Here is a 22,023-nt window from a genome sequence, read left to right on the forward strand (position 1 = left end):
TTTTAATTTTTTGTTTTTGTGAATTTGACATAATTAATCCCTATTCAAACTACACAAAATTAGGCACAGACTTGATAGACACAAGAAGCTTGTTGTGAGTCACAACAATCTTGTATCTTTATGTTTCACAGAATTCGTTCAGCTTTAGATACACATTGTTACGGCATCAGTGGGCCCTGCCCTCTTTTTCCTTGCAGGGTTCTGCAGTCAGGCCCTGCAGGTGTTGGGTGTTCCTCTGATTGGCGTCCTGCAGCTTTAAAGCTGCTAGGCGTACAGCAGAGGGAAGGCTTTTCCCTTCCCTCTCCTCAGATCCCCACTTGGTTTGGTTTGTATCTTTTGGTTGAGTTTTGTTAGGTTTTGCATTTGCTCATTTCTGGTTATTTATAGGTTTTGCTCTAATCTATTTTGGTTTCTTATTTCAGGCATTTCTTTTTTTCAAGGTTATTTCTTTCATATAACTTAATAAATTCTACTTTCATTTACACATTAAATCCTTGTGTGGTCTCCATTAATGTTGCCCCATCAAACGAGCCTGGTGGACGTAACATTGTGGGGGCTCGTCCCTTCATGGTTAACATTGTGGGAGCTAATTATGCTTGATTGGCCTCATTGGTGAGTTCAGGTTGCAGTTACATGCCCCTGACTTTGGTTTTCCTGTACTGCAGGTTATTTGGCTAGTTTAAGGAATTTTACCTTACTAGATTTTGGACATTTTTGATGTTTCATGTTTGTTGCTGGAGGTCCATGAGGATTTTTGTTGGTAGGGGAGAGAGGGTTGTGTTTTGAAAAAAGGTAAGTGCTGTCTGGTATTTGTTTGTGGCAACTTCATTTTAGATTACCCTGTTTGTTGTTTTGGTTTGTTATTTTTGGGTTGGACTCTGGGCTGAGGGCACCGCCGTGGTTTGCTGCCTGAGAGGTCTTGGCCTGGAGGGATTTGCTGCCAGCGGTATCTTGGTGCTTAAAGTGACTTGGCTCTTGGAGGAAGGCCTGAAGACTAGGCTAAGGTTAGTCAGAGTTTTTGGCACTTAGTTAGTGGTAGGAAAATGGAGGTTTGCCATTTGTTTGTACCAGTCATGCACTTCCTTGTGGTTGTTTAAACAATTGGGTATATTTTGACCTGTATTGTTTTTTTTTTGAAAGTGGGGTTGTTGGGTTAGTTTGGTTTGAGGATGGACGTTGTGAGTTCTTTCTTGTCTTCTCCAACATTAGAACTCTTGGAAAAGCTTACAAAGGAGCAGATTCGTCAAGTAGCTGAACACTTTAAAGTTGATCTTGAAGATGTAAAAGGATTAAGGTTACCTCCGCTAAGAAGTTTTTTAAAAGACGAACTTATAAAACTGAATGTCTTTCCTGTCTCTCTTTCAGATGCTGATGTGACAGATGAAACTTCCCTCGGTTCAGTTTCTTTAACTGGTGCTCCAAATGAATTGTCGAGCTCAACAGTGTCTCAAGCTTCTCAATTAAAGTTTCAGTCGAATAAAACTGAGATGGAAATGCAGTTGGAGTTAGAAAAATTACGACTAGCACATGAGCTTGAGGAGAAAAAATTAGATTTACAGGAAAAGCGGCTAGCATATGAGCTTGAGAAAAAACTAGCTTTACAGGAAAAGCAGCTAGCACAGGAACAAGAAGAGAAGAGGTTAGCACATGAGTTGGAGGTGAAGAAATTATCTTTGGAAGCTGAGCGCCTGAAGTTGAGGTCTGAGGGCAGGTTAAGTGGTGGATCTGTTAATCTGTCTCAAGGTGGTGATGGGTTTTCTGGACATAACTTGGTTAACATGTTGAAGCTGTTGCCTAAGTTTAATGAAAGAGATCCTGATGTGTTTTTCTCTTTGTTTGAGGACATGGCAGAGGACAATGACTGGAGTGATCTAGATTGCTCCATGCTGCTGCAAAGTGTGCTTGTGGGTAAGGCCCAAGAAGCATACGTTTCATTAACTTCAGCTGAAAGAAAGGTATACACATCTGTTAAAAAAGCTGTGTTGAAAGCTTATGAACTGGTTCCTGAGCATTACAGGCAACAATTTAGGAGCTGCAGGAAAGCTGAAAAACAGTCAAACACGGATCTGGTCAGAGAACTAAACACCCAGTTTTCTCGTTGGTTATCAGCTGAAGGTGTGGATGATTTTGAATCACTTTGTGACTTGATGGTGTTGGAACAGTTCAAGAACATTATTCCAGAACGGGTGGCTATATATATCAATGAACATAAAGTAAAAACTGCTGCTAAAGCTGCTGTCTTAGCAGACGAGTATGTTCTGACCCATAAAGCTTTGAGGGATTCTCATTTGAAAGGTGACCACAGCCTTAAGGAATTTCATTATGACCGGTTTCCTGGTAAAAATAGATTGGATCATACACTGAGATCTAAAGCAGACTTGGTTTGTAACTATTGTCGCCAGAAGGGACACTGGAAAAATGAGTGTCCTCTGAATATCAAAACTAAATCAAATAGGGGCAAACAGGATCATCGAAAACCTGTGGCTTTAGCCAGTGTTACACAGTTGCATTCAGTGGAGTCTACACCGCTACCTAAAGTTGAAAGTGTAAGACCAACTGTCTTAGCTGCACCTCTTGACTTTCAATCTTTTTCAGAGCTGACCGATTCAGATCCCCAGAACTTTGTGAAGGATGTCGGACAAGATTACTCTCCTTTCATCACACATGGGTTTGTTACTCTGAATGGAAGTTCTAATAAAGTGGCTGTAAAGATTCTGCGTGACACCGGAGCATCTGAATCTTTCATCTTGGATTCTATTTTGCCATTTTCTTCATGTTCTGATACTGGTCGTAGTGTCTTAATTAGAGGTATTGGATGGAAACTTTCTCTGTGCCTCTCCATAGGATCTATTTGCAGTCAGAACTGGTACAAGGAGAAGTGACGATAGGTGTTCGTCCTTCTTTGCCTGTGGAAGGGGTGTCTCTCATTTTAGGAAACAATCTGGCAGGTGGACGTGTGTGGCGAGATGTTGCACCTCCTCTAGTGGTCCGAGCGTCTCCATCTGTTTCCGTGTCAGACAAATGTGCTCAAGACTTCCCTGAGGCGTTTCCAGCTTGTGCAGTAACTCGTGCCATCACTCGTGCTTTGGCTGATAAGGAGGTTGAGTCTGGTAAGCCTAGTTCTGTTGAGAAGACTGCTTGTTTGCCAACTCTTCCTGTTCCTTTGTCACTCAGTGAGTTGATTGCAGCCCAACAGGAGGACACAACCTTAGCTGTCCTGTTTGACCAAGTCCAGACAGCTGAACAGGACACAAAAACGTCATGTGGGTATTTTCTACAAGCAGATCTGTTGGTACGTAAATGGTTACCCTACAGTGACAGGGATATTGTTGGTCCAATTTATCAAGTTGTTGTTCCAGTCAAGTTCAGAAACCTTGTTTTGAAAACTGCTCATGGAGAATTGTCTGGTCATTTCGGAGTCAATAAAACTTATAATAGAGTTTTACATCATTTTTATTGGCCGCGTCTGAAAAAAGATGTTGCTGCGTTTGTGAAAACCTGTCACACTTGTCAACTAACTGGAAAACCTAATCAGACGTTGAAACCAGCTCCACCTTTTCCAATACCTGCTGCTGATAAGCCTTTTGAACACTTGATCATTGACTGTGTTGGCCCACTGAGTCCTTCAAAGTCCGGATCAGTGTATTTACTGACAGTTATGTGTAAAAGCACTCGTTATCCTGCAGCATATGCTCTGAAAACCATTACAACAAAGTCGGTGGTCAAAGCTTTGTCTAACTTTATTTCAGTGTTTGGAATCCCAAAGACCATTCAGACTGACAGAGGTACCAATTTCACCTCACGCATGTTTGGTGAGATTTGAAACAACTAGGTGTAGTCCATCAACAGAGCAGTGCTTATCATGCTCAAAGCCAGGGGGCACTAGAGCGTTTTCACCAAACCCTGAAGGCTTTGTTGAGGGCATACTGCACAGAGTTGAGTAGAGACTGGGAAGAAGGTCTGCCTTGGCTACTTCTGGCAGCTCGTGAAGTTGTACAAGAGAGCACAGGGTTCAGTCCAAATGAACTAGTGTTTGGACATCATGTGCGTGGTCCTCTTGCTATTTAAAAACCAACTTGGAGAGGTCTGAGCCACCATCAAACCTGTTTGACTACATCAATGGTTTTCGTCGCAGACTTTTCTTGGCTGGCAAACTAGCTTCTGAGAATCTTAAAAAGGCTCAGAGGAAAATGAAGCGATGGTTTGACCAGAAAGCTGAAAATAGAGTGTTTCATCCAGGAGATAAGGTGCTTGCCTTACTTCCCATTCAGAGTTCACCTTTTCAAGCAAAGTTTTATGGTCCGTATTCTGTGTTGAGATGGGTGTCACCACAGGACTATGTGGTTTCTACCCCAGACCGTAAACTACCAACTCAGCTTTGCCATGTGAACTTATTGAAGCCTTACTTTGGTTCTACTTTGGAAGAAAAAGATGGGAAGGCAGTTGCTGCTTCTGTGAAGGCAGACTCGAGCTGCAACACAGGTTTGGATGAGGATGTGCAGACTCCAGATGACACAGTGTTCCAGCCCAGACTTAAAAACTCTGAGATGTTGTCTAACATACAGACATTATTGAGTCATTTGTCTGCAGAAAGAAGTGAGCAGTTGAAGCAGTCCATTATGGATTTTCAAGCCTTGTTCAGTGACATTCCAACATGTACCAATTTAATTGAGCATGACATAGATGTGGGAGATGCGCAACCCATCCGTCAACATTTTTATCGTGTGCCTCCTGAAAAAAGTAAGTTTTTGGAGTCAGAAATTCAGTATTTGCTGGACAATGGCCTGGCTAAACCATCTTGTTCTAGTTGGTCTTCGCCATGTTTGTTGGTTAAAAAACCTGACGGTACTTATAGATTCTGTACTGATTATAGGAAACTGAACAGCATTACAAAGCCTGACTCTTACCCGCTTCCTCGGATGGAAGATTGTGTCGATCAGGTTGGAACTGCAAAGTATGTGAGTAAATTTGATTTGCTCAAAGGTTATTATCAAGTACCCTTGTCTGCTCGAGCCCAAGAGGTGTCTTCCTTTATTGTACCATCAGGATTATACTCTTACACTGTAATGAGTTTTGGCCTTAGGAATGCACCTGCCACTTTCCAACGGCTGATGAATAAAGTAGTGGCTGGTTTGGAAGGTTGTGCTGTCTACTTGGATGATGTAGTGGTCTTCAGTGACACCTGGAATGAACACGTGCTGCGTATCCAGAAGTTGTTTCAGTGTCTTCAGGATGCTCGCCTAACTGTGAACTTAGCTAAATGTGAGTTTGCAAGAGCTACAGTGACTTATCTGGGAAAAGTTGTTGGGCAAGGACAAGTGAAACCAGTAAGGCAAAAGTCCAAGCCATTGATGGTTTCCCACCTCCTTCCTCAAAAAGGAGTTGATGAGATTTCTGGGGATGGTGGGTTACTATAGAAACTTTTGTGAGAACTTTTCTACTGTAGTGGCTCCATTAACAGACCTATTGAAGGCTAAAGTCCAGTTTAGGTGGTCCTCAGCTTGTCAGAAGGCATTTGAAAATGTCAAGTTTCTCTTGAGCACTGCGCCAGTCTTGTCTGCTCCAAGATTAGACCGGCCATTCCAGGTACAGGTTGACGCAAGTCAAGTGGGTGCAGGAGCCATTTTGTTGCAGACTGACGAGGAGGATTGACCATCCAGTGTGTTCTTTTCTAGGAAATTCAATCAACATCAACTTAATTATTCGACCATTGAGAAAGAGGCCTTGGCCCTTATTTGGGCCTGCAGCACTTTGATGTGTATGTGGGTGGGGGTGCATTTCCTGTTGTGGTATATTCAGATCATAACCCTTTGACCTTTTTGCACTCTTTACAGAGCCCCAATCAGCGGTTGATGCGATGGGCCTTATTTCTACAGCCTTACAACCTTGAAATTCGGCACATCGAGGCACTGAAAATGTGCTGGCTGATGCATTGTCTCGTGCATTGATGGACCAGACTAGCAGGAAAAAATGTCTACAGAGGTCCTAGTGGGAACCTCTGTTTTAAGGGGGAAGGTGTTACGGCTCAGTGGCCTGCCTCTTTTTCCTTGCAGGGTTCTGCAGTCAGGCCCTGCAGGTGTGGGTGTTCCTCTGATTGGCGTCCTGCAGCTTTAAAGCTGCTAGGCTACAGCAGAGGAAGGCTTTCCTCCCTCTCCTCAGATCCCCATTGGTTTGGTTTGTATCTTTTGGTTGAGTTTTGTTAGGTTTTGCATTTGCTTATTTCTGGTTATTATAGGTTTTGCTCTAATCTATTTTGGTTTCTATTTCAGGCATTTCTTTTTTTCAAGGTTATTTCTTTATATAACTTAATAAATTCTATTTTCATTAAATCATTGTGTGGTCTCCTTAATGTTACCCCATCAAAGAGCCTGGTGGACGTAACAGTGTAAAAAGACATATGAGATCAGATGGCAGGTAAAGCAGCGCACAGCACAAACACTCACCCGGATTAGCATGACGGTCAGAAAGCTAAATAAATAACCCGCAAATTATTAAGCTTCGAGCTGCGATGTGGTCTGTTCTCGCTGTTGAACCGCTGCTACGCTACAGGTAGTAATATTTCACGACGGAGCGCCGCTTCTGCTCCACTGTAGTATTAAGAGAATAAATCATTCACTTCTGGCTCTTTAATTCTCTTGTGCTCCCGGATTCAATATGCCATGCGTGAAACAAAATCACACAGATGACAGCGTCACAATAATCAACATTTATCAAGACAGATTGCAGACTATCACCAGAAAAGCACATCACACACATCAGAACCTCAGAGCACAAACACATGAATTACCTGAGAGTTTTGAGAGAGGAAAAAAGACAAAGATGGAAATGACAAACAAAAAGCAAAGACATCTGGAGATGCTGGATCAGAAGGAAAATGAAGCAGCAGTCTGAATTGGTACTCTGGGCACAAACTTATACTATAGGCATGCTTTTCTCTTTATATATTCAACAAGGCGTATCTTGCTCATCCAACAGGACCGTCTTTGACCCTTTAAGTTAGAAACTCCCTGCAATTTGTTCACAAGGAGAAACACCAGTTTCTCCTTTGTCTAAATAAGGTAGAAGCAGACTCTCCGAACTCCTGCTGGTTTATGGTTTCCACAGATCCATGTGAAAAGCTGGAACTTCCTACTGATTGTTTCCCAGACAGACAAAGAGCAGATCAGAGATCTTGACAAACAATCTGCTTTAACTATAGGTAAAATAAAGGTCAATAGGTGAGAATATGTTGTAAATTTTAAAACTATATTAGGCTATTTCTGTCAAGTCATGTTAAATTTTAAAACTAACTTATTTTAAATTTATTTCTTGACACTATCCAGCCTCCTGCGGCTTTTCAGTCAAAGCATGTTATTAATAACTAAGAAAAATGTCTTACAAATTAAATGTCGAGTGATTTAAAACATTTTATGTTATATTCAGTTTTTTTCACCATGTCAGATGTTACTGGAAGACTTATCCTGGTTACGTGAACCGACCAAAGTTCCCTTTCTCAGAGTAATTCAAGTGATACTGTCCTCCACCTTCCTGCATATGTTAATTTATGACCTCCTGTCTTTAATGATAAGACCCCAGGAGTCTGAGCAGAAACTCTCCTGCAGATCTCTATTTTACTTTTTCCATTATTTCAATACTTACCCAGCAATAGTTTTCAAGTTTAAATCACTAACAGAAACCTGTTCAAAATTAAGAAATTTGTTCAAAAAAGATTAAACTATATTAAACACTAAAAATAATCATTTTTCCTGAACAGTAGTGACTCTCACACCAAACCTCTGCTTAAAGCTGCAGCTTATAACTTAAAAAAAATACATTTTACATACGTATTAAAACTTTCGCTGTCCTAACATGAGACAGATAATCTCTGAAAAAATAATCGATTTCCTCCCTGTTCTGCATAATTACTCCGCTCAGTCAGAAACAGCCACTCAGAACTAGCAGTAATCAGCTAGCCGCCATGCTATCAGGAAGTTTTCATTCAGTAACTCAGAATTGTTTATTGTAATGGATCCTGTATTTGCCTTTGAATGTTAAGTTTTATACTTGAATATTTTTGGCAATGTTGAGAGGTTTTATTTTGGCTCTTTGCATTATTTAGCCTCTTCAGAGCCTCCATATGTTATCAGTCTGTTAAAGATAGTATTACTGATAGCAGTACAATTTGCACAATGCCTGTTTTGTTTAGTTTTCTTCTTGGAAAAAGTTATTAAAAACAAGTTTTTGTCTAAATTAAGGTGAATTCATGGTTCCTTTTTCCACATAATGTAACCGGTAGTGTTTATGATAAAAAATAATAATAATTATGTGATCGGTATCGGTGATCGGCCCTCATGGGTGATCGGTATCGGCAGGAAAAAACCTGATCGGCACATCTCTATATCAATCAGCTCTGAGGCTTAGAGGGATAACGACTTGCTTCAATTATACATTTGGATATCCATGGATGTTAACCATTGTATTTCGTTTCATTGGGGAAAAAATGCTTAGCTGGCCTTTTAGGTAAATCAATCCGGTCATCAATCGTAACATTTCCTAAAAAGCTGGCAATACATTTACAGAGGGTCAGCACTGAAGTACATTCAGCTTTCCTTTTATTGGCCATATAATGGTCCTTTAGAAAGATCTCAACAGATCGTTTATCCAGGTGTATTTAAAATATTTTGGATTTTAATTCCTTTGCATATAAAACTGGATATTTTTTGTTGACTTGTCTTATTTAATTCCCTTTTATTTAATGATTAATAATGGTTAATGGAGAGAAAGAGTTAAATTTGTTAAAGTTTTTAGTTTATCTAGCAGCTCACAAATTGGAAGGAAGTGAATAGAATTTGAAAATTAAATCAATTTCTATTCCAAATAACAAAAGTTACATATTTATGGTGGATGATAAAAAGTACATCTGAATGATTTTGTCCATGGTTAACAGAGATCTTTTAAGTTTAGTATCAAAATATGTTTTGGGGAGAAAAGTCAGCATTGCAGTTTTTGCACGACAACAAAAGAGTGACGTCTTTGATGAAGGAGTTTAAAATTCATAACAATGAGATTGAAAGAGAGATAAGCTCCTGATGAAGCTGATATGTGAAATCAACTTCTACAGTCATATGAAAAAGTTTGGGCACCCCTATTAATCTTAATTATTTTTTTTAAATATTTGGGTGTTTGCAACAGCTACTTCAGTTTGATATAATAACTGATGGACACAGTAATATTTCAGTATTGAAATTAGGTTTATTGGACTAAAATAAAATGTGCAGTACACATTAAGACAAAATTTGACAGGTGCTAAAATTTGGGTCCCCTCATTATTTTATTGATTTGAATAACCTTAACTACTTTTCACTGACTTACTAAAATGCAAAATTGGTTTGGTAACCTCAATAAGCTTTGGACTTCATAGCCAGGTGTAGCCAATCATGAGAAAAGGTATTTAAGGTGGCCTATTGCAAGTTGCTCTCCTATTTGAATCTCCTCTGAAGAGCGGCGTCATGGGCTCCTCAAAACGGCTCTCAAATGATCTGAAAACAAAGATTGTTCAACATAGTTGTTTAGGGAAGGATACAAAAAGTTTCTCAGAGATTTCAGCTGTCAGTTTCCACTGTGAGGAGCATAGTAAGGAAATGGAAGACCACTGGGACAGTTCTTGTTAAGCCCAAGAAGTGGCAAGCAGAGAAGAAGAATGGTGAGAACCTGAGGACAACCCACAGACCACCTCCAAGACCTGCAGCATCATCTTGCTGCAGATGGTCTTACTGTGCATCGTTCAACCATTCAGCGCACTTTACACAAGGAGAAGCTGTATGGGAAGGGATGCAAAAGAAGCCGTTTCTGCAAGCACGCCACAAACAGCCGTTTGAGATGAGCAAAAGCACATTTAGACGAGCCAGCTTCATTTTGGAATAAGGTCCTGTGGACTGATGAAACAAAGATTGAGTTGTCTGGTCATAAAAAGGTGTTATGCCTGCAGCAAAAAAAAACACAGCTTTCCAAGAAAAACACTTGCTACCCACATGCTGTGGGGCTGTGTGGCCAATGCCGGCACTGGGAGTCTTGTTAAAGTTGAAGGTCGCATGGATTCCACTCAATATCAACAGATTCTTTAGAATAATGTTCAAGAATCAGTTACAAAGTTGAAGTTACGCTGGGATGGATATTTCAGCAAGACATTGATCCAAAGCACCTCTCCAAATCTACTCAGGCATTCATGCAGAGGAACAATTACAATGTTCTGGATGGCCATCCAGTCCGCAGACCTGAATGTCATTGAACATCTGTGGGATGATTTGAAGCGGGCTGTCCATGCTCTGCGACCATCAAACTTAACTGAAGTGGAATTGTTTCGTAAAGAGAATGGTCAAAAATACCTTCATCCAGGATCCAGGAGCTCATTAATAGCTACAGGAAGCGACTGAGGCTGTTATTTTTGCAAAAGGAGGATTTACTAAATATTAATGTCACTTTTTTGTTGAGGTGCCTATATTTTGCACCGGTCAAATTTTGTTAATGTGTACTGCACTTTTTCTGTCAGTCCAATAAACCTCATTTCAATAAATATTACTGTGTATATCAGTTATTAGATATATCAAACTGAAATAGCTGTTGCAAACATCCAAATATTTAGAGATAAAATAATTAGGATTAAAGGGTGCCCAAACTTTTTCATATGACTGTACATGAAAAGACGGGTTGAAAACTGGTGAAACCTAATCCTGAGGAGAGCAAAGCAATAATGTCACCACACCCATGTATGGGCGTAGCTGCTGCTAACTGCACCATATCTGCCAGGTCAGGCTGATAGTTTACTTCTCTTCATGAAAAGGAACCACTCTGCTCGTTATGATGGAGAAACTTTCGTCCTTCATACAAAGTCTCTGGACCATCCTTATCTATGTTTTGTCTTTTCCACAGTTTTATAACACCTTTCATGTGGCTCTGCTATTCAATGAAGCTGCTTCTGAGAGTTCTGTTTTCTAGGACTATGGCGCTCATTCTGGAGTGGCTTTCACGACAGTTTTGAATTCTTCTTTTTGTAAACTTTTGTCAGTTTTTGGTTGAGGCATTGAATGCTAGAACAATTTCCCTCTTTTTTTGGGTGCTGTGCAGCTGAAAGGATGTTTTTCTCATGTAGTCTATTTTTGGACAGTTGTTATGATGTTTAATCATTGCTTAAAATTACATTTGTTTCAATTATTTTGATTGAATAATTCTGCCTCATGGTTCTCGTATAGATTACTACTGCTGCTCTGAATCCAGCTTATCTGTTAGAATATGCAGCTGGTTTCTCCGTCTGTTTAGATTTTGTTTCAGTTATTTTCTTTGTGGTGGAGATTTTTTAGAAATTTGTGTCGTTTTTGTGGACTACCATCTAGGTGGTTTATTATTAGCTACAGTGGTGGAAAAATTCCATCTGTTTAAACTTCTGGATCACATCACTAAGGTTTACCTTAACACCAGATTTTTAATAATCTATGTTAAAGATTATAGTAACTGCATGTGCTCTCCTACAAGCCACATCTTGGTTTTCCTTATGCTTTATTATCCATCAGGTCAAACACAAGGCTGAAGGCAGTCAGCTGAAAAATTGAACAACTTTAATTTGTGGCTTTAAGTTGCGTGTTTGAAAGCTGGTTTAGAGTGTGGTCCAGGCAGCGGGTGAAACATGGCTGACAGTAACAGTACAAACACACACTATATGTTCACCACCAGAAGGTAACTCACTCATTCAGACTTGAAAAGACTTTAACATAACTTGCACTGTTGATGACTGAAAGTGTTTCAAACATATTTGGGGTTGACCAAATGAACCAAATGTTTTTGCTTAAACTACATTTGGATGGAATCAAAAGCTAAAAAGGTCCCATTGGTTCATATTTTTGGTCTAAGTAAAAATTCGGACTGGCCAACCTTCAGCAGGTGTGTGCAGGCGGCCACTCAAACTGTGGTCAAGGACCACTTCACACCGCTGAACAGCATCACTTTTAGTTTAAATAAAAGCCACTCAGAAAAGAAGATTTCTGTTGTAAAACCGAAGAAGGGAACAGCAAACTGAACAAAAAGCTTGTGGCATTTTGTATTGTGTTCCATTTCCTCGGAATGCCTTGGCACAAGATTGAATCCAAGACCAAGTTTTACTTACTGATTAAGACATCTCATCTGTTAATGCCCTGAAAGATTTAGATGAGTGATGTTGTGAAACTACATTTTCCCCTCTGAGTCCTGACTTTAGGTAGCCTTCCTGCTGATTATTTTCCTTTACAAACCCCATAATGAAAAACATCCATCTCCTGTGTTAATGTTGTTTAAAAAGTTGTGATAGTAGATCTGGAAATCAAGATATTTAGAGGGAGGCAAGTCTCTCAAGATATGAAAATTATGCATCCCTGACCTTCCCCCTTCCTTTTTTCCCTGGAGCTTGGATCCCAGCATGTTGTTTGACCGGTTTTAGCATTTCCTTGGAACGATAATACGGTGATATGTCTACTACAGAGGACTACTCATGATTATCACACTACATAAAAAGGCAAATATGTGACATTTCCACCTGCTGCTGTAGAGGCACACCCAACCGTTCAAACATGTGGACAGTCTGGAAACCTGCCTTAATTTCCCTTTGGATAAATAAAGTATTTTTGATTTGAATTGAATTGAATTTATTCAGTAGAACATCTGGAAGATGTGTTCAAGCATCCCCAGACTTGGGTCATCACACCTTCACTGCAATACAACTAAAGTCCAGGATCAAAGCAGGCTCTATGATCATGTGAATAATTAAATATAATGTAGGAGGATGTGTTCCATTAAATGCACCATTGAACACAGGACTTGCACACGACACACAGAAATGACTTTGAATGACTTTGTCTTAACATGTCACAAATGTGACATTATTTAATTTACATTAAATAGTGTTGTTGCGCAATACCCCCCCTCCCCTTCTCTCTCTCCACCCCCACCCCCTCAGAGGAGGGAGATGTGCAGCCAGCTCTCCATCTAAAGGGTAAATTGAGTTTCCTAAATCTGATGGGATTTTACCCTGTTCAGAACTGAAGTAACTCTGTTTAAGCTGGCATCGAGAAAGACTAGCCTGGTTTCTAACGACCTCCATCCAGATGTCCACCTTCTTCACCCTGTGAATTAGCCAGATTGAGCAGCCTGCAACCAACTAGCTTCACAGCTTCACCTGTTAACGGTCGCTCTTTCTCTTTATTACAACGTGCACTTGTTACTGAACCAGGTTGGTTTTAGTGACTCATGCGAGTCCCAAGGATGTTGTTTTGGCTAAAAGCAACCTATAAACATTTTCCACTTTTCTCCCAGAATCAAACTTCATAGCTATTTTATGACCATCAAAGAACTTTAAGGTGACTCATTAATTGAATGTCCACAACATCTTTTAGATTTCTTACTGCTAATTATTTTATTAGAAAGGCAATTTTGCAAGAGTCAGTACAGCTTAATTCAGTAGCAGAAATAATCAAATAAGTAAATCAATAATCTAGCCTATCTTTCCCTAATGCTGACACTGTGAACTAAAAAAGGGAAACTTTGAGAGAGACGGACAGAGTTTGGCATCTTGAACCCCAGAACTGGCCTGATGATGAAGAAGGTGTTGCAGCAGCAGGAGGTTCCCAGTACAGGAAGAGTACTGACTTAGAGCGGCAGGTCTCGGGCCTCAGGGTGACTTCCTCATGTGTGTAGCGGTCCTCAGCTTCTTGTCTTGCAGCTCTTCTCCTCGTCTCACGATCTTCCTGGTCCCATGGAAGGAACACACCAGTTCTTCCTCTTTATCTTTGCCTTTATCTTCATCTTTGCCTTGGTTTTTGTCTTTGGGGGTCTAACACATGTTGCGGGCTAACGGGTTGGTCCCATGTGCAGAACAGTCTCTGGCTCTGTGGCCCCGGCTCTTCTTCAGCTGCAGAGTTCTTTGTCCATCTTGATCTTGGCTCCAAGCTGCCTGAAGGATCCAACCAACGATTCCTCTTTTGCACCCACCTTATAGTGGGTTTATCCACCTTTTGGTTCGTTTACATTGGCTAGCTTTGTTGCTGTGCCTCTCATTTGCTGACTGCTTGGACAGATGATCCCATATCCATCACCTTGGAGACCTCATGACCTGATGTCTGTTCTAATGTCCCCGAGTTGCTCAACAGACCTAGGAAAGTCAAAGTTTAGCAATAAGGCCTTGGTCATCTCTGCTGTCCTATCAGTTCGTCTTTTCCCCTGACCTTTCACCTCCCATCTACCTCCAACACAACATCAGTGATCTTTAATTACAGTTTCACATTTTACACCATTTCAAGTTCAATGTCAAAATCACATTTATAACCTTTTAGTTTCTCTGTTTTAAGATTCATTTATAATATTATAATAACCATAACTTATTAATCACTCTTATTATAATCATAATGTGAGTTATTACAGACATTTCTGAAAAGAAACCAAGAATATCCATTATTCTAATTATTTGATACCAAGTTACAGTTATGTTTCATCTTTAAACATTAAAGTACTTCCACAAGTGTAAGAGTAAGTTCAAATATTCTTATAATCAAACCAACATCAACCGCTGGTTAAACCAATTATTAATTAAATTAATGTAAGTTTTTCACTCTGGTTTTATCAAATTACTCAAAATGTTTAGATTTTATTCTTTAAAAACCTTTAATGCTTTAAAATAAGGAATGGTCTGAACTATTTTATACTCATTCAGGCTGGAAACTTCCTCTTTATTAAGGAAACCAGCTCTTCCTGCTCCATGACTCTCTTTCTGCCTGACTATGATTTTTTATGATTAAATAGAAAAAAGAAGAATCTAAGCAAAGTTTTCAGGACACAATAACAACACACACAACCAGATTAATTTTATTACCGTCTGACTCTACTGTTGGGTCTTGATGTCACCTGTGTAATTAATTTTAAAGTCATTTTATTTATTATTACTATTAAACTAAAATCTCCAGCATGGGAAGTGGGATGAGCTCGACTTTTCTCGACAATAGGAAGTCAAGTTTTGCTGTACATGACCACAATGAAACTGAATGAAATGATGAAGCTGTCAAAAACCCAGTTTTGCTGCCTAGAAGCAAAATATAGTCAAACAAAAATGTAACGTCATCATCATCAGAGTATAAATAAATACTTTGTTACTGCTGTTATATGCTTGAAAATCTTTATCAATCAGTGTGCAAAAACTTTCCAAATTGCTCTATTACATCAACGCTCATTCAAGCAGAATATTTATGTTTATATCAGATACTTTAGCCATGCTTTGTGTGCTGAAAGCACCATGAAAATCCCAAAAACTGTTCACCAAAAGCAGAACAAATCCAAACAGATCCTACTTCAAAAAAATGTTATTACAGATTAGGGTTTAACCCGGCATGGCCCGCTCTACTACCTGGGTTACTGGTTCTTATAAAGTCTTAAAGTCTATCTTCTTAATGCTGAAGATAATTAGAACCATAGACATAAAAACGTAAACGGCTCATTGAGCAGGCTGGCCCATGCTGGGATATGGCACAGCATTCGCCATTTTGGATATGGTGTATCTGCCAGTAGGCTAATACAAGTAAATTGACCGAACTTGATAAAGGGCCGTTCAACCAAGTATTTTACATTAATACCTGTCAGTGACACATTCTCTCACACACCCTAACTTATTGGGGAATCAAAGAAAGCACTAATGGCAGTGTTCCTAACATTTTGATGCAATTATTTAATTGTTTTGGGGGCTTTCTGAATACAGAGCATGTTTACATTTGATACAACTGATTCTAATATGTTGTTTTTATATTGTCATTGATGAACACACACACCTTGAGGGGTGTATTCATGAACATATTTACACAACTCCATAATTTTATGTGCATTTCTATGTTGCCATTTCAACAAATTAAGTTTTTGGGGTATTTTATTGTAAAGTCAATGAACTTTGATAAATCAGCTACATATTTTTCTTATTATTTTCAGGAAAAACAACTTTTGTTACAGTATAATATTCTAACTCTGCTACGAACATTTTAAACAACGTGTGAGATTAGACACTTCTGGGCAATTTAGTTATATAGGAAATATTTCCTGGTTGTTTAGAGGCTAGTTTCTGTCCACAAGATCAAGGAATTCTGCTTGTAAAATTACATTATTTTCTTTCATCCTTACCTGTGAAAGGTAATGCCAATGGATCTGGTTGGTGCTGTAAAACGGTTGAAACAAGGCCACACAGCACATGAATTGGGACCTCTGATCGCTCCACTGCCACATTCAAGATGGTAATGACTCAACGTTCAATGAGGCGTCTAATCATGTGTGTGATTAGAACCACCTGCAGCCTGGATTGAGACCCGCTGTTCTCAAAGTGATCATGTTGACTGTCCAGAGCTGGAAAGAATTTGAAAGTTCTGTTTGAAAACTTAACCATGACCAGTGAAGGACAAATGGTGGTCTCCTGAGAAAAGGATATTCTTCAGCTGAGACCATGCTGAGTTCTGAAACAACCAGCTGATGTTTGGTCTGTTGGAAGTTAGTCTAATAACATGTTGAACTCTGACAGAGTTTTAGGCAAAGTCACTCTAATTTTAATGGAACCATTTCTTCTATCCATCCATGATGTGTTGGCATTCACCTACCACAGAACAGAGGAAAGAAGAAACAGTCACAATATAAAATGTAGAACTGGCTTACCTTTGGGGTTCTGCCATGTTTTGTGTGAAATATGTAATTCTAATTTAATGAGAAAACACTGGCAGGTTCTGTTTTTTATAGATTGCGTGTGAACAGTCAATCAGTGCAAGGGAAATGAATGACTACTGTATAAGCACTAGCTTATATAGTAGTATAATACCTATTTGAGATGCATACTTTTGAGGAATAATTTTGAGTTATCTTTCACAGAAAGGTCTCTGTGTCCCAGGGTTCCACTGAACTGTTGGCATATTGAAAATGTCATGTTGTGTGTCTGGGGATTTGATGGATACGTTTTGCAATATGCTTCCTCCTCTCCATGAGTTTCCTGCACAGTGTGGCAGGACGAGGTTGACACTGTTAACCATGATCTAAGTCAGTAAGGTTCGCTCACAGCTGGAGTTGAAAATTTAACTTAATGTTGACAATTACTGAGGCAGATATGAAGTGTGTTCTTCAGGCAAGTTTTATTTGTTAGGATATTAACTCATCAACACCAATGACCTAAGGTTCAAATGGATCATAACCTTGAGGATGGTGACATCAGTGACCATGAACAGTTACCGTAGATATTCTGGATAGAACTAGATAGATGCATAGAAAATGTCCATCAGATGAAAGTTGTTTTAATTCATCCTGTGTCCATTTACTACAGTGTTTAGGTCATGTTAGCATAGTTAGCTATGTCTAACAAAATAACAAAGACTGAAATGGAGAAATATTTTCAGTAACTGAAATGAATAAAATGGTAATTAATGTGGAAAACTACAAGTGATTATGAATCTAATACAAACTGAAATTATATGCATAATATCTTTATTTTCATTTGTGGATCTCTGTCTTTCGAACTGATGTGAATAGTTTTCTTTTCCTCACAAGTTTACATCAGCTGTCGGAAAATTACGTACTCCATAAATGTTCTGGCAGCTCTTACCAGAAGAGTCCCACCCAGCTGATGGTGGGATAAAACACCATCAGTTGTTGTTCAACAATAATTGAATAGATTTTTTGAAAATGGTATATTCTGCTGAGCATTAATTATCTAATCGAAAACGACATAATCACAATATAATACTTTAACCTTTTTGAATTCTGCACCAAAAATTACCAAAATACTACTACTATCACTAATGCAAACTAAACTAAAGCTATAAAACTGAACAATATTTAACTAGTAATAAATAATAAAACTTGCAAACATACTCTAAAAGCTAATTGAAACTAACTGAATCAGACAAACAAAAAGGATGCAATAAAACAAAACTATAATAAAAAGTACCAAACTATCATAACCCTGGTTCAGGTTAGAATTCCTGATTTTAATGTTTTATCTTTGCTACTAGCTATTCAATCATAATAGAGTAGCTTGAGTTGAGTTGAAAGTGTTTTTACACTTCAGAAGAGTTTTCCTTGCTGTTGGTCAGGGAGAGTCAGCTCTTTGTATCCAAAGCTCCCAGCTTTAAATAGTTTGCACCCAGAAAGCCTAGCAGAACCCCCTCTGATGACTCATGCTATTTAAAGCTGCTCTGAACATCAGTCACTGCTGCCATGGGAACCACCAAATAAATGATAAGATTTCCCCAACTCTGTAGCTGAGCACATGTTTCTGTTGTTAAGCAGAAAAAAGAACTGTGTTAAAGGAGTCAGCAATCTATCGTTAAACTGCATGAAAACCACGTTTCCATGAACAGACACAGATCTGAGTTCTTCTCACAGTCTGATATAGCAGACTAAACCTTTTCTTTTTACTTTATATCCAAAGGACCTGAAGGGGTTAAATGCCAGAAGGTTACACACACTGACAGTGCTGCGTATGCTCCTAACTGGTTGGTTGACGCATGCTGATGTCATGACTTTATAAGCTTCTGATGGCTTCATGTACAGCAGTCATATGACGGCTCTATAGTTCAGTCAAGAGAAATGACCCAAATTACTGTTAAAGGCTTCTGGAAGCTTAAGTCAGAGAGTTTGAAGGCAATTCTACCAAATACTGAGGAAATAGATGGACATTTCTGGAACAAAAAGGAATAAAATGGCTGACATTCAGCAAATGAAAGTTTTTGTGATCATAACTAAAACTGTAGAAGTTTAATCTGATTTTATGTCAGTATATGTACATGTGTGTAACACTGTGTAACTCTAACCATGGTACTCTTTGTCATACAGGATTTGATCTCTCAGACGCTCTCGGACCAGGTGAGAGACTCTCTGTTTGAGCACATTGCTAATTTAGATGACTGAAAGCAGAATTATCAACTCTGCATATGCACTTTCATTCGTTTTAGACCCAACACCAGAAAAGCCCAAAGAGCAGCCAGGGTCTCCGAAGCAATCTGGAAGTGATGGTTTGTATCTCTGCATGCATCATCTCAGCCTCTTCATGCATTATTGCAGCCCAAACAGACCACATATATCTTCCTGTTACTGTTCATTACTCAATGTTATGATAAGGTTATGCTTTCTTCCTAGAGGAAGTGAAACGTTAAACCAGAGCAATGTTGAAGGAAACACCAGTTCTGTCTAACGTGTTACTGATGGTGTTGGAGTGGCTCTGTTACATTAGGTCTGATTTGTTCATCATTGTTTGGTTGAGGTATTGCATTTTAGGACAATTATTCCTTCTGGTTTTGGATGCTGTGCAGCTGAAAGGATTTTTTTTCAGTTGTTTTGGCGCATAATCATGGCAAAAAGTTATTGTTTTTAGTTTTGGATCAAATTGAATTCTGCCTTTAGCTTAGTCAGCTTCTCCCATTGGCCTGTGCAGCTACGTCACTTAATCAGACGAGGCACATGACAAACTCCAGTCAATAGTGTGTCAAGTTGCATTGTGGCTAGGTTTTTCAAGATTACGTCTCCTCAGTTTTTCCACAGATTTCTAAAGGACTATCAAAGAGTGTGAAATGACTTTGGACAGTGAGTGTGACCTGCTGTCTGTGTGTGAGAAGCTACAGAAGTAAAACTTCACAATACTGAGACACAGACTGGCATTTGTTCGGTGGTGAGGCAAGGAAACCACTACGATACCAGCTTCTTCCTTCTGCATGTTATGACCCAGATGTTGTCACACACAGGTTGCTATGACTACCCTTTCATAAACGAAACCACATGCACTCATGCAGCTGCAAAGTGTGAAGCGTCATGTTAGCAGTGAATCAAGGTTTCTGATTGGACAGAAGAATGATCAAATATGGCTGGATGTGGGTTTATTTTCCTGAACATGTGGAACCAATCATGCAGTGGCTGAGTTTGTTGAGCATGTTTTATTCAGAGTACAGCCTGAAGGTTTGAAACTGGACTTTGTTTTACCTGTATGCTCAGGTTGCATGAAGTGTGTTTTGCAGAATGACTGAAAGGCGTTTTGTGCTGCAGGGATAATCCGTTTCCATGTGAGACAGGTTGAGTGATCAAATAGAAAAATCCCTGCAATGTTAATACTTCTCCTGTCCTCAGGTGGGCTGAGCCTCTCCGATGCTGTTGGACCAGGTAAGACACAAATCTACTTTCCAGAAACTTTCCTAACGCCCGTCTAACTATGGATTCATTACCTCGAGCCATTTATTATGTCATTATTAATATTAGTTTTTAATTGTACAGATCCAACACCTGCTCCCAAAAAGCCAAGTTCTGGAGATTCTGGTAGGCTGGGGTTTCACACTTAAAGTGTGTAGAGAGCTGAAAGCTAAACTGGAACCAGCTTTTACTTGTTTACATGTAGGCAAAGTGACCTGATGGGTGTGTGTCCTGCTGCAGGTGGCTTTGGGTTTGACCTGGAGGACGCTCTCAAACCAGGTAGGCCATGAGAAAATCCTTACACACCTGGAGCTTTCCCACATTTATAGATTCTTAGGGGAGAAAAGGGATCAGATAGACAATTTTTCACATTTAGGTTCACTACTGTACATCAAGGCAACTGATATACAAAATCAGTTCTCTTTGTCGCAGTTGCTGTACAAAAATCACATTAATTTGTTCTTGTCATGTTGTCTGCCTCTTCTTGTCTCAAGTGAACATTAATATTTGGAATAAAAGTGCTAGAACTGAATCCTTCTCCCAGAATCATTTCCTTCTGTGACAGACTTCCCTTCTCTAACTTCACAGACATGATGTCCTCTCTGTAATCAACATATTTTATTTTATCTTGTGTTGTTTTAGTTCAACAGCTAGGTGTTAAACCATTGACCAATCACGTTACTTCATGGATGTCTGCAGTTCTGGACCATTCATCAGGAAAAACAGTCAATTAAAGCAACTTCCACTGATTGTTTTTTATTACGTTTGATGTCTCAACACTTTTGTTTTCAGAGTCTACCATTTCAACTTTATTTTCACCTCATTTTGTAGGTACTATAGCACAATTGATACATAAAACAACTTTTAAAAATCTTTATTGGTCTAAACACAATTCTTAAAACGGATTAAATTCACGTTCTTGAGCTAAAAACAGAAATCCATGATTGTTATCTTCACATACACACGTCATTAAATAATGCCTTCCTTCCATGTGGTCACATGATGAAGGTTTTTCACAGTTTCCTAGAAACGAGAATGGCTCAACTTATCCAGTCATAAAAATGTCAAAGTATTCTTCATCCACTTCCACAGTGGGGCAGATATTTGGCTCTTCCTGTCATTGCTGGCTTATTCAGATCTTGATGACCGTTTGGTCTCTGTGTGCAGGCCCCACCAAGAAACCAAAGAACCCTGGGTACAATCCAAGCGGTGGAGGTGAGTGGACAGTAGATCCAGCTGCTGGTGTAGCAGCCTTATCGACTCACTGAGGCCCAGAACTAGAGCTGTGAAGCTGAGTTGACACAATGCAAAGACTAAAACACCAACATGAGCCTCGGAAACATGGATGTGTCCTGATATGTGGGAGGGAATTCAAACATGGACCTGAACTGCTCTGTTTTTTCTTCCAGGAGGAGGAAGTTTTGATGATTCTGACCTAATGGATGTTAGCAAAGATGGTTACAAGCCTGATGATGGAGGACGCTCTGGAGGTAGGACCACATGAATGTCTACCATCTTTAGAAGCTGAAGCTGATGTACTGCTATGGTTTGAGGAGAGCAGAATCTCATGCTTCCAGTCTGGTTTCACCGTGTGGACTGACGGTCCAAGGTTGGAGATGAGTATTTCTGTGAGATTTGGTACCAACATTTGTGGCAGTGACACAACTGAAACCAGATTCTTACATATAAACTGAATAAAGAGACATAAACATATTTATTCTCTTCTCTTCCTGATATCTTGGCTGATTTTCTTTGACTTTTCTATCATGTGAAACAAGAAAGCAGTGTGTTTCAGGAAAGACCTTAAAATACATCCACAGATGTTCCTTCAAA

The 22,023-nt window shown here is 39.4% G+C and overlaps 3 protein-coding genes and 1 long non-coding RNA gene across 4 annotated transcripts in view; 3 read left to right on the forward strand and 1 right to left on the reverse strand.

Annotated features, from left to right (window-relative positions):
- plcl1 (phospholipase C like 1) overlaps nucleotides 1–22,023 on the reverse strand; it is a 164,492-nt gene that overhangs the window by 47,086 nt on the left and 95,383 nt on the right. The gene's annotated exons all lie outside the window — the stretch shown is intronic.
- On the forward strand, nucleotides 168–1,667 carry LOC145548306 (uncharacterized). The gene is made up of 2 exons (XR_014084476.1): nucleotides 168–1,280; nucleotides 1,366–1,667. It is a non-coding gene; the product is annotated as an uncharacterized LOC145548306 (long non-coding RNA).
- Nucleotides 18,776–21,901, forward strand: LOC145548317 (uncharacterized). The gene is made up of 7 exons (XM_081598900.1): nucleotides 18,776–18,876; nucleotides 18,966–19,025; nucleotides 20,131–20,163; nucleotides 20,275–20,316; nucleotides 20,431–20,469; nucleotides 21,358–21,405; nucleotides 21,600–21,901. Exons 1-7 carry the CDS (start codon nucleotides 18,792–18,794, stop codon nucleotides 21,692–21,694), a joined length of 402 nt encoding a protein of 133 aa, XP_081455026.1. The 5' UTR covers nucleotides 18,776–18,791; the 3' UTR covers nucleotides 21,695–21,901.
- LOC145554296 (matrix metalloproteinase-28-like) overlaps nucleotides 21,724–22,023 on the forward strand; it is a 15,965-nt gene continuing 15,665 nt past the window's right edge. Inside the window, 1 exon segment of the mRNA XM_081613851.1 lies at nucleotides 21,724–21,799. Coding sequence (XP_081469977.1) covers nucleotides 21,724–21,799 — 76 coding nt within the window.

Source organism: Poecilia reticulata, chromosome 2 (genome assembly GCF_904066995.2).
Source record: "Poecilia reticulata chromosome 2, P_reticulata-male-v2, whole genome shotgun sequence".
NCBI lineage: Eukaryota > Metazoa > Chordata > Actinopteri > Cyprinodontiformes > Poeciliidae > Poecilia > Poecilia reticulata.

Excerpts from the sequence above, each read along its gene's own strand:
- LOC145548317 (XM_081598900.1), top strand. The coding sequence starts at position 18,792 with ATGTACATGTGTGTAACACTGTGTAACTCTAACCATGGTACTCTTTGT. Across the intron at positions 20,317-20,430 it reads GCCAAGTTCTGGAGATTCTG|GTGGCTTTGGGTTTGACCTG; the intron begins GTAGGCTGGGGT and ends GTCCTGCTGCAG. Across the intron at positions 20,470-21,357 it reads GGAGGACGCTCTCAAACCAG|GCCCCACCAAGAAACCAAAG; the intron begins GTAGGCCATGAG and ends CTCTGTGTGCAG.